Source organism: Erpetoichthys calabaricus, chromosome 1, assembly GCF_900747795.2.
Source record: "Erpetoichthys calabaricus chromosome 1, fErpCal1.3, whole genome shotgun sequence".
NCBI lineage: Eukaryota > Metazoa > Chordata > Cladistia > Polypteriformes > Polypteridae > Erpetoichthys > Erpetoichthys calabaricus.
Genome location: NC_041394.2, coordinates 101,377,575 through 101,390,158, shown reverse-complemented (window position 1 = coordinate 101,390,158; position 12,584 = coordinate 101,377,575). Strand labels below are relative to the sequence as shown.

The 12,584-nt window shown below is 36.3% G+C and overlaps 1 protein-coding gene across 2 annotated transcripts in view; it reads right to left on the bottom strand.

Annotated features, from left to right (window-relative positions):
• LOC114653894 (centromere protein F-like) overlaps positions 1-12,584 on the bottom strand; it is a 71,147-nt gene that overhangs the window by 45,170 nt on the left and 13,393 nt on the right. For both annotated transcript variants that reach the window (XM_028804451.2, XM_051930441.1), the window contains exons 7-9: positions 6,822-7,024; positions 2,825-2,950; positions 2,557-2,685 (exon numbers count right to left, since the gene is read on the bottom strand). In XM_028804451.2, coding sequence (XP_028660284.2) covers positions 2,557-2,685; positions 2,825-2,950; positions 6,822-7,024 — 458 coding nt within the window. The remainder of the gene's footprint in view (positions 1-2,556; positions 2,686-2,824; positions 2,951-6,821; positions 7,025-12,584) is intronic.

Below are 12,584 nucleotides of genomic sequence, written 5' to 3'. Positions count from 1 at the left end.
CTCCAGCAGACCCCCGTGACCCTGTGTTCAGATTCAGCGGGTTGGAAAATGGATGGATGGATGGATTTACTCAGATAGTAGAGGTCAGAAAATACACATCATATCATTCACCTGTTTACATTCCATATATATGGTTAAACCAGGGGTTTTATTTTTTTTTGTAAAAATGCCTTTTCAATGGTGGCACAGGACAGTATAAATCAGTGAGAAAGCCAAGTAAAGTGTTATGTAGAAACAGAAGTACCTGCAAAGAATTTATACAGAGCTGTGAAAATCACATGGAAACAGCAAAGCAACTGTAGCCTGATACATTAAAAAAAAACTCCCAGTTAGAGGTATTAAGTAGGGTGGGCTATATAGCCTTAAAATTATATCACGGTATTTCAAGGAAATTTGTGATAATGATATTTATAATGATATAGAAAATACTGAACAACATATTATCAGCAGCATTTTATTAGTGCACACAAAATTTTCCATCCTTCTTTTGCAACAAGCTACTGTTATTGATGACAGACTACCTAATTCGAAGTATGCCACAAAGTGCAAGCAGCCGCAGCATTATAGTGCAATAGTAGTGACACACCATTGTATACAGTTTGACACAGCATAAATCAAATGTAAGCACAAAAGTAGCCTAGGTAGTGTTTTTCCCTGGAAATCTTAAATATAACAGAACTGCTTAACACTTTAGTTTAACCATTAAAATAACTAAAGTAACTTAACTTTGTAACTCTTTAGGTTCCTTAACAATATTGTTACCTAATAAAACTGACCTCAAATTTTAAGAACACATGTAAACAAGCAGCAGCAATTCAAACAAACCTTCAGTCAAAATGTAAACAATCACTGCTTATAAAAATATAATAAAAATGCTGTCAAAACTTAAACAGTTGCCTTTTTTGGATTATCATCAAATGAGGTAGAATATCAGTGCTGGAACTGTTGCATTGCCTCTAATTTCTTGTGTAAACTTACAATGTATATACGGTGAAATGAGACAAGTTAGAATGCCAGAACTGTACAGGTAAACACTTTAAGAGTTAACAAGCCAGCCTTATTGTCAAAATTTTACAATAAATTCATTTACAATCTTATTGGCTTTAGTACCTCTCAATAAACCTTATGGGCCTACACGCATGCTCAGGTGATAATAACAAAGCAATATAATTTATATTTATATGCATAGCGGCACAAACATGAAACTGTTTTGTATTATTTTGATGTTCTGTTAATTTGAAGATATGTTAAATTTATTTCACAGTTCTCAAGATTAGTTTATGCATTAAGAATAGGGGTAGATAATGACTCAGTTTTATTGGGGTACTGTTTCATTAAGAGGTGCTGCGTTTCAGGGATTAAAGACTACTAGTAAGTATTAAGTTTAGTTTTACAACTGTGGAAATATATTACATGGAAACCAAACATTGTTTGAAGGAAACCCAGGGCTTTCTCTTTCTTGACTCAGAGTGTTGTCTCATTTTTTTTTTTTTGTTTCTTCGTGATTGTAACCCTGTCCAGATGGTAACTTGCTAGCATGCTAAGATCTCTCGCCGTCAGTTCTTAGCTGCTATGCTACCAAGTATGATACTAGTGGTCAAGCTCAGCAGTTCCTTTTGTACTTTATCATTAAACTTCTTCCTTTCAATGTTTTTGTGTTCCGATTCATTTTCTTTCTCTCTCATTTCCCTTTTCAAACCCAAAAGGAGCTGGAGTCGGGGAGCAGACCCCTGTACACGCCAGCTTCGTCTCCCGGTCTTTTTCAAGTCTTCCCCATTTGTTCCTTTTGGCCAATCCCAATGCACAAACAGAATACAAACCGTCAATCAACCAATCACAACAGAGACACTGTCAAGATGGGTTGTGCTCAGCATGTTAACCAGGCATTTCTCAAACAGCGATTCAAAAAAATTTTTTTTTCTTTTTACAGTTTTTAAAAATTAATGTAAATTCTGTCACGCCATGCTTCATGCATCACAAGCAAGGATGTCTTTGGAAAAAAAATATTTTCTACTTGTATATTGTTGCATATTGTTTCTTGGGTCAAGCTTTTTTAACCAGTTGCTTAAAGCCCTACTTTTCCACTGTTTAGATGTGCAAAACAATATGTAACTGCATCAGTCATTTCCATCTACCGTTTCCTCTTCCAGTCACATGGAGTGTAACTAGCGAATGCTCCACCGATGCTCAGTCGAGTCATTTGTTCACTTTTTGGCCGCACATCTAGTATCTCCTCAGGTGCCTTCATAGCCTAGTTGTACTGGACGATGTGTTTTTGTTTAAAGTGGCGAAACAAGATCATTGTGTTTCCACCTTTAGCGGTAACAGTTTTCTTGAATATTTTTCTTGAGTAAGCAGGCATGATATACAACTAAGTGTGTGGTGGTGAAAATGGAATGCAATAGGAGGTGAAAAGTGACAAAGGCAAGAGTGTGGGTAAGCTCTTTTTGTTTCTTTTCCATGAGCAAACTGCTGCAGAACTTCTATAATGTATAATAATTCAGTGCTGTCAAAATAGATACACTACATTTCCTGTTTTAAAATAAAGACTCTCACCTTATCTATCTGGGCCTGCAGAACATGGTGTTGATTTCTTGCCTGCTGCAATTCTTGGTTTAATTTATCAGTTTCTGACTTGTGCTGATTTTCCAAATTCTGAGTTAAACGCTGCTGCTCTGCAAGTTCCTGCAAGAAATGCCACTGCCAGTTAACTGAAAAGAAATGACTATATTTGTAAAGTGAAAGATAAATTATAACATGAAAAACTAATCTGCATTAGAAAACAGGCCTTGAAGCTTACACAAGGAAATTAATAGTTCTTTACCTTGTAGTGTTCTTTTTCTTGATCCTTTCGACGTTGTTCAGCTGCTCTCCTGGCAATTTCTGCATTTTGTCTCTGACAGTTTAGCTCTTCAGCTAACTGCTTTAACTTCTGCTCTTGAGACTGACACTAAATGATCAATAACAAAAGCAATATGTATATCAAATTATAAATAATATAACACTGATGCTTTATATACAAATTGAAAGAGTTTACATCTAAAGTCATTTAGTACATTTTTTGTTTAGAAATTGGCATATAACTGAAAAGGCATTGAGCCTTCAAGTGTTGCGAGGACAGCTGTATATTTGTTAGTGCTGATGATAGTGAGTCCCTAGGGTGACAGGAATTTGGTACTGCTCTAACAAGTGCTTAAGTGAATAGAATCCTGTCTGCAATATAACAGAGCGACTGGAAGTTTGGCATCATTTGTAATTGTGTGGCTAGGAACTTCAAGTACGTATGTGTGTGTTTCTGTGTGTATATTAATCTTCAGGTGTAGAAGTAGATGGATTTGGTAAGTCTCACAAATCCCATTGATAATTCAACTTGTTGGTTTTGCCAACAATTAACTGTCTATTAAAGTACTTTATTGAAGTAAAATGTATTATTACAACTGTTTATTACTGAATTTGAAACCTACATTTCTTTGTTCAATCTGTACTTTCATCTCAAACCTCACATGATTAGGGAGAAAAAAAAGTTTAATGTCGCAAACAATTGCCTATAAGACATCTTTTTGCGGATTGTTTTTCCCAACACATTCTCAATCAAGTTGAGCTTAATACTTTCACCAGACCATTCAATGACATTTACTTTTTTACTGTTTAGTGAGTTTCTTATGTGGTTTCCATGACTTCAGTATTAAGCCAATAAAGCAAAGGGAAACTTTTGTGCCTCTTCCCTTTCAAAGAAAAATCACCATTTTGTCTCCAAATACTTTTCTTTTTTATTTTATTTTCATACATTATTTTTCCTTTCAATCTGCAGCTAATAATTCCATAACAGACTGGATTTTTTACAGAAAATTTGGAAGGAAATTTAATCTTGCTCAAATGCAACATCTAATGGTAAGACATTTACGTCCATGACAGGAAAAGTTTGAGCTACGATGACTAGGGGTCTGAATACTTCTGCAAGTATTATATTTACATTTCTATACTTTAAATACCTGCTAATAAATTACTAACTTTATCTTTAATACTTAAATGTTCCTAAAACAAAGTCAGTAGTAAAAATACAGACTGTAAAAAATGTGTAAATAACAACCAATATTCACTAACTTTTAAAGGATCCAAACAGCTTCCACAAGGCACTCTATATAATGTTCTTCCTCTTTTTATTTAATTGAAACTTTCGCTTTAAACTCCATTATTTGCTTTTTTTAAACCATTTGGGCATCTGTAAAACGCTTCCTAAAATCCTGCCTCAGACTGAACAAACAAAAAGTATGGTCTTTCTAGTCTAGTCTGTCAATTTTATAAAAAGTAAAAATAAGCGCTAATTTATCCATTACTAATTCTCAAATTTTCTTCAATTACAGGAACATAAAGTGCTGACAACACTTATGATAGGTTAGTTTTCTAAAAATGTTGAAAACGCTTTTATTTTTTAACTTAATTTATACATGGTGAAAAACTATACATAATACTGTATGCGAGTTACTTCAGAGAACAGCACATCAATTGCATACATCATTAATGCTAAAGAAGAAACCAGGGCCTGTATTTATCAAGTGTCTCAGAATTATTCCTAGGAATTGGACTTAAAAAGTGACTAGGATAAGAACTTGTCATGAGAAGAAGTATTTACAAAGTGCCCTACTCGCACTTCCAGTGAGGAGTTATGGAAGCCAGTGACCACACCACATTCCACTGCTGTTGGCAATAAACAAGATCAGTTTTAATGGTCTAATGAAATTCAACAATGGAGGACTGGAAAAGTGTTGTCTAGTCTGATAAATCACGGTTCATACTGATTCACACAGACAGGAAAGACCAGGATATGGTGAAAAATCCATTACTTATTAGATCCATTATGCTGGGTATCAAAAAAGCAGGGTGGTAGTGATAAGAGTAATGAAGATGGTTTTATATTAATTTTGTGAGACACATCAAGTCCCCTGGTACCAATAGAGCTGTGTGCCTCAGTCCATGCTACAAGGTTAGGAAAGTTCTTGAATGTTATCAGGAACATGATAATGAATTTACTTCAATAAAGAGGCCTTGTTAACTTTATGCCCAGACAAATTCAGACTGTTCTGTGAGCAAATGAATGACTAGTTTTCTTAATGAATTTTTTTCATGTTTTTAATTACCACTTGAATGTTTTTAATGAGAAACCAATGCTACAAGTACCAATTAGATGTAATTACTTTGCTGTTTGTTTGATGTTAACATCATAACAAAACAAAAAAAAGCTAGACAGTGCCAAAAAGAGTCTGAGTAACCATCACCAAGCCTCTGAATGTACAAAATGGGAAGCCAGCAAATGTTAAAGCCATCACATATTTTACTTTTATTCAGGGGGTAATATGACAGAACTACAAACTGAAACTAAGCAAATGCATATGTATATTTGAGAACCTTCTTTAAAGAAAATGCACCATCTTAACCTTCTACTCTTTTAAACTGAAAAATATCTACTATCACAACCTCTGACTGTTAGCAAGAGTGTGATCAATCAGTTTTTACCATCTTTCACAGACCATAGTAGTATATATTCCATAAACATATTTGCAACTCTTCGGGTACTCCGGTTTCTGCCCACAGTCCAAAGACATGCAGGTTAGGTGCACTGGCGATTCTAAATTGTCCCTATTGTGTGCTTGGTGTGTGTGTATGCACACACTGCGGTGGGCTGGCGCCTTGCCCGGGGTTTGTTTCCTGCCTTGTGCCCTGTGTCGGCTGGGATTGGATCCAGCAGACCCCCGTGACCCTATAGTTAGGATATAGCGGGTAGGATAATGGATGGATATTTGCAACTGCTAAAATAAGCATCTTGAAGTCAGATATAATCAAATGGATCTTGAAGACAGATGTATTCAAAATGTTGTTTTAGCATTGTTGGAGATGAAGAGTGTTGGAAATGGAGATGATGCCTAGGGGCATGGTGAAGTTGAAAAAAAGACATCAATGTGACGATTGTGAGCAGAAAAGTCTAATCCTACGTAGATTCATTTCCACATTTTCAGTTTCCTTTTTTTTGATTTCTGTAGTGTGTTCCTAGAGAAGTGTTGTTAAGCAGTTAAATAATACATATACTGCACATTTTACCTTTTTATTCAGTTACACATGTCAATTCCTTTTTTATTTTCCAATAGTTAAGAACTTCTATTACTGAACACAGTCTGTACACTTTATATACCGTATAGCTACAGCACTACACTGGGCCAGTACAACTGATGTGTAATTGTTCCTTGTATTGATGGCTGGTTCTTATACTTCACTTAATTGTGCTTGGATAGGCCCCACCCCACCATTGTCACTGTAAAGGTTTAAGCATGTGAGAAAATGAACATATTATATGTAGATATACAGTATCCAATTCATAAGACACAAGACATACTCATGTAATAATACCCCTGTCGTAAATTCTTCACTACAAAATCAAATATTCATATGATTTACGATCTAACACACTGCATTATTCTGATACTCAATTTTACTTACAGCAAAAAGCAACAAAATATTTGTCTCTGACATTGTATTCATTGTGTTTTTTTTTTTTGGTCTGTTATTGGTACTACATTACTGCCAAATACTATGAGGAAGACAATTAAGAATTTCAGTGCACTATGTACACATGACAATAAATTTGCACACAGAATTAGCAAACTACAATGCACTGTACACTACAAAATATAAATACTGATAAAATTAAATTTCCTGTAATGTAAGATATAATGGTATTGTTCTGATCAGTTTAAAAACATAATTAAAATACAAAGGTCTTTAAAAGAAAGAAAGCCAGAAATATTTTTTTTAGGGAACAAAAATACCTTTGTTAGAGCTTCCTCACAATTTGTTGTCTTGACGGCTAGCTCATCCTGGGATTTGCCGAGGCTCTGTTCACTGCTTGCAAGCTTTTCCTTGAGGATCTTCAGACTAGACTGTGTATTCTGAACTTCCTGAGAATGAGCCTGGGCCTCTTTTTCAAGGGTTTGGATCCATACCTCTAAGTTATGCACAGTATTCTGCAATGCTTTTAATAAACATAAATTATTCACTATGAAATCACATTCATTAACCATTAGAGCTCTTATAATTTCTAAGCATAAACAAGGAATAGAACAATCTTAATTTCACTATCATTATTTAGCAAAATACCATCCTAAGGCACTTCACAATTACAAACAGAGTTAAAGTAAAAGTTTTGTTTTTTTTTTTTTTTTTTAAATTGGCGCATGGGTAGGTTCATTTATTTGGTCAGGGTTATACCAAGTCACAGTAAAGACTGAACCAGAAACTTTGGGGTTTATATTCCAATCCCTCTGTCACTAAAGAATCAAAACTTACAAAGGAAAAGAGTGACAAATAAAGGTCTGAACACTTCAGAAGAGACTGGAGACTTAACTTACTGATTTGGACTGTCAAGAATGGTATAGTGTTTGGACTTTTAACACTTTCTTTTGCCCCAGCAGCCCACTCCTATGCCTGTTGCATCACAACACTTATTTTGCATCAACTACATGATGGAGACACAGAGGAAATACAAAGTTTGTCTTTGTGACAGCCACCATCTTCAACTCCCCTTTATGCATTTTAGAAATGTTAGGTTTTTTCAGCATCTGCTTTTCTAAGCTTTATGGTAATTTAGTCGTAGCACTCCCTTTTGCAAAGTATTACAGTAGTTCAGCTAACGCGCGTGCCAATTTTTTTTGTTTGTTTTTGCTGCAAACTTCCTGTAAACAGGGATCAGTAAAGCAGATGTTTCCAGAAACAGAGTAGACCAAAATTCCAGCCTTTATATTAAAGAAAGTGGAGAAATAAACTTAGAAGTTGTCCTGTGCAATTAGACAAACAACAAGACAGGCTATTTTAATAAATTCAGACCTTTTTATTTTGTCCTTCAATTAAAACAGACAAGGTTTGTCTGAGTTTGGATGGTGAGCAAGCTTGTGTTTAGTACAGCAGGTCACATTTTCCATTAGAAAATTGCTGCTTAGTAAACAACAGACTTAAAAGCAAAATTTGTCTATTTTACTTGTTAAGAATGTTAGTCTTGTATCTTCTTGATAAACATCTTATGAACATTTGATAGACTTGGGGCTTTTTTTTTTTTTTTTTTTTTTTAAGTTTTTTATTAGTTTCACAGTGTCACACAATATAAGTTATGGCAATAAAAAAGTACTACCTAATTAAACTGGTAATTCATATTTATAACACTTCAGGAATTAGGAATGTCTACACATGTATGCTGAAAATACTGTAGATGTATATTTTAACAGCAAAAAACAGTAGTGCAATTAATGATTAAAAACTATAAGAGCATTTATATTTAAGCAGTGTTTAACTGTCAATATCAATTAACTGAACTAATGTGTGAGAATATATAATGGGGCTCTACATTATGATGCCAGCCACAAGCCAAGTTCCCTCTCACAGAACTCTATACCTAATCAAATACTCTCTTTTGCACACATTTGCATTCCCACCTGCTGACATACAAGCCGCTTTCAATCTACTCCCTCCAGAAAGTACTCATCTTTTTTTCCCTAGTACCAATAACTCTCACAGCTTTCTTTCAGTTTAACTCTTTTATTTGCAGCCCCTCAACTGCAATGGACCAGTGATCTCACCCGCTCTGAGGCACATACCCTTGAAGCTGTGAGTTAATGGCTTACTGGAGCTTTTACCACCATGCTTCCTCTTCTGCCCCAAGATAACTATTCACAAAAGAAAACAGGCTATAAATATCTATATTTATCCATTTAAGCAATCCTTTGATGCGACTTGTCACATATGGGTATCGCCATCTTGAGCTATGTACTTTCCCTGTGCTAGGCATTTGCTAGGCAAGGTCAACAGAAAGTGTGCAATCCGTAACATCACAGGGTTGTGGGTATAAACTGGACACTATCCAAAGATGTTACAAGAATATACTTTATAATACCCACTTTTACAAGTGGTTAACATGCTGCCCCTTCAGAAAAGATCAAAAACCTTGTTGTACTTCTGGGGCTTGTGTGTCTCAATGACCCTGAGAGCTATGCTGGTGGGAGATACATCTCTTGGTAGGGCCACCCAAGACAGACAGGTCAAAGGGTAGAGACCAGACCAATCTTGATCCAATGGTCCTCCAGTCTTGGAGGTTTAGCTCAGGGCCAACGACCCTGACTGGTTTAAAAGAAAAAAAAAATCCCGTCACGGAAACAGCAAGAAAGAACCAGTCTACAGCTGTTTGCGATGGAGTCCCTGAGTCTCCACGTGAGGCTTCTATGACTGGCAGTAGTGAAAGCCAAGAGGAAGCTACTGACATGATAAGGGAAGCTCTGAACACAGTGAGAACCAAGACCAAGATAGGAATGTGGAATGTTTGTACCATACCATAAAAAAAATCTGACAAAAAGATCTAAAAACACTGAAGCAGCAAACTTTATGAAAAACAATACTTGTGTCATTCTTAAAACTTTTGGCCACGACTGTATGATACAGGCAGACTCGTACAGATAGCAGCAGAGATGAGGAGACACAACCTACACATACTTGGTGTCAGTGAAAGCAGATGGACAGGATCAGGCAAGTTAAAAACAGTCACTGGAGAACAGTCTTATGCTTGGGCAGAGAAAATAATCAACACCATGAAGGAGTGGTGATAATCTTGAAGAAAGGCTTGGAGAAATGTTTGATGGAATGGAAACCAGTAAACAGTAGATTGATGATAATTAGGGTGAAAGGAAAGCAAGTGAATACGACAATAATTTAGTGTTATGCACCAACAAGTGACAATGACACTGAAGAGAAAGACCAGTTTTATGAAGAACTACAAGCAGAAGTTGAGGAAATTCCACATCATGATCTGACAATTGTCATGGGCGACTTGAACGCCAAGGTAGGAAGCAGCAATAAACATAAAACAAGAATTATGGGCATGCATGAATGTGGAATAATAAATGAAAACGGTGAAAGACTTGTAGAATTCTGTGCCATGAACAATCTTGTTAATGGAGGGACTCTCTTTTAACACCACAAGATCCAAATGATAACATGGTACTTGCTTAATGGAAGAGACAAGAAAGGTTGACCAAATGTTGATTATCGGCACATGGAGAAGATCTCTACAAGAGGTGTAGATGTAGGAACTGACCACCATCTAGTTGTAGCAGTGATGAAACTCAAGCTGAGAAGAGCAGGAACTACAATACAGCTACACAAATACTATGACGTGGAGAACCTGAGAAACACTGATATAAGATCCACCTTTACCACACAGCTGAAGAATAGATTCCAGGCTTTACAGGACCTTGATGAGAAAGTATCAGAAATATAACTGACACAACGTGGAAGAATATTGCAACAGTCAATGAACAGAGTATTGAAGAAAGTCTAGGGTACAGAAAGGGAAAGAAGAGCAGAGAATGGATAAAGCAAGATGGTTAGCCATAGAAGACAGGCATAAAATCAAGAAGAGGATGCTGGATGCAAAATCAGAATGACGCAAGGCCAACAGAAAAGTTAAGAAACTTACAAGAAGCAACAAGAGATCCTACATAGATAGATTCACAAAAGAGGCTGAAGAAGCAGCTGAACAAGGAAATCAAGGAAGGGTTTACAAAATCACCAAACTGATAAGTGGAAAGTTTCAAACAAGGGCCAGTGGACCAGTGAAAGACAAGAACGGCAGGCTGTTAACAACAGAGAAGGAACAAGAGTCAAGATGGATCAAACATAAGTCCTGAATAGACCACTAGCAGATGAAGTGCCAGATTAGAGAAGCAAAAGAATACTTCAAGATTAACACAGATCCACCAGAGAGGGACGAGATTGTAGCCACAATTAAACTACTCAAGAATCGCAAAGCTCCAGAAAATTACAACTTGAATGCTGAATTATTAAAAGTCGAACCAGACATGGCAGCCAAAATCCTGCAACCACTGTTCAATGAAATTTGGAACAAAAACCAGATACAAAAAGAATGGACAAAATGAATAATTGTTAAGATTCTCAAGAAAGGTGCACTGACAGACTTCAACAATTGGCTGGGCATCACACTCTTGTCTGTACCTATTAAGATTCTTACCAAGGTCATCATCCAGTGGATCGGAGATGCTGTTGATAACTGCCTACGTAAAGAACAAGCTGGCTTCAGAAAGAACAGAGGCTGTAGTGACCAAATTTTTACCTTGCGTAACATTACAGAGCAATGTACAGATTGGCAAAGGCAGTTATACATGAACTTCGTGGACTAAGAAAAAGCCTTTGACAGCATCCACAGAGAAAGTCTATAGCAGATACAAGATTACACATATCATCAGAAGTTTTTATGCAGAATTTACCTGTGCAATAAGCAATAGTAGCCTATCCTTTGAAGTCAAGACAGGAGTAAGACAGTGCTGTGTGATGTCTGCCATGCTTTTCAACCTGGCCATAGACTGGGTGATGAGAAAGACAACAGAAGATACACAGAGGGGTATCAAATGGACTCTGTTCCTCACCTTAGAAGATCTTGACTTTGCAGATGATCTTTCCTTGTTGTCCCACACACCCCAACACATGCAGGAAAAAACAGAACGCCTATGCCTCTTTGGTGGCCAGGTGGGACTGAGAGTGAGCCAAAAGAAAACAGAGATCATGACAATGAATGTGGAATTCCCTGTACCAATCAAATAATATGGTGCTGACCTACCCAGGATAGAGAAATTCAACTACCAAGGCAGTGTCGTCTACCAAGATGGAGAGACGGGTGAGGACATAAAGGGCAGACTAGGAAAAGCAAGGAATGCCTGCACAACCATGCTGTGTGTGGAAGTCATCCAAGTATAGCTTTCACACCAAATTAAAAATATATGAGCCGTGTCCTATCTACACTCCTGTATGGGTCAGAATGCTGGCGCATGACAACAAATGACCTAACCAAGATATCAACATTCCACCCTATTATTAAAACAGCACTCCACTGGACACCAGGACGTAGGAAATGTGGGAGACCAAAAACAATCTGGCGACGAACGATGGAGAACGAGATGAAAGTTATGAGATTTTCTAGATCACCTCCACCTGAAGCCAACGATAATTACTGTTCACCACACAAATTATAGTCCTTCAACTGAAAGTGAAGTTAAAAAAAAAACTATATAAATAGCTATATTATATTTACTTTTCTAGAAAAGTAACTTGAGATATTTGGTTGATATGTAGTTGCTCTGGTCAATTATAACTAATTCAGTAAATCAGGAAATTATATAATGATGTAGTAAAACATTTTACAAAATTTCTTAATAAATCAGTCATCTATCAAATCTACAAGGTCACAATGTAACAAACAGCTAGCCAGGAAATGACTTTACAGGCCAACAAAAGTCAATAATTCCAAATACTGAAATGCAAATTTTTGATTTGGATACTCTAGTGTTGAGCACTCCATTCAATCCTTTATTATTTTTAACATTATCTCCCAAACATTATGGTTGATGAAGCAATATTGTAGTCTTGTAGGAAAAAGCAATGCTGCTGCTGGATCTATCTAAATTTTCAAATTATACTAGAAACAGGTACCATTTCCAACAACAAAAGCAACCATCCTCAGCAAGAATTATTATTTT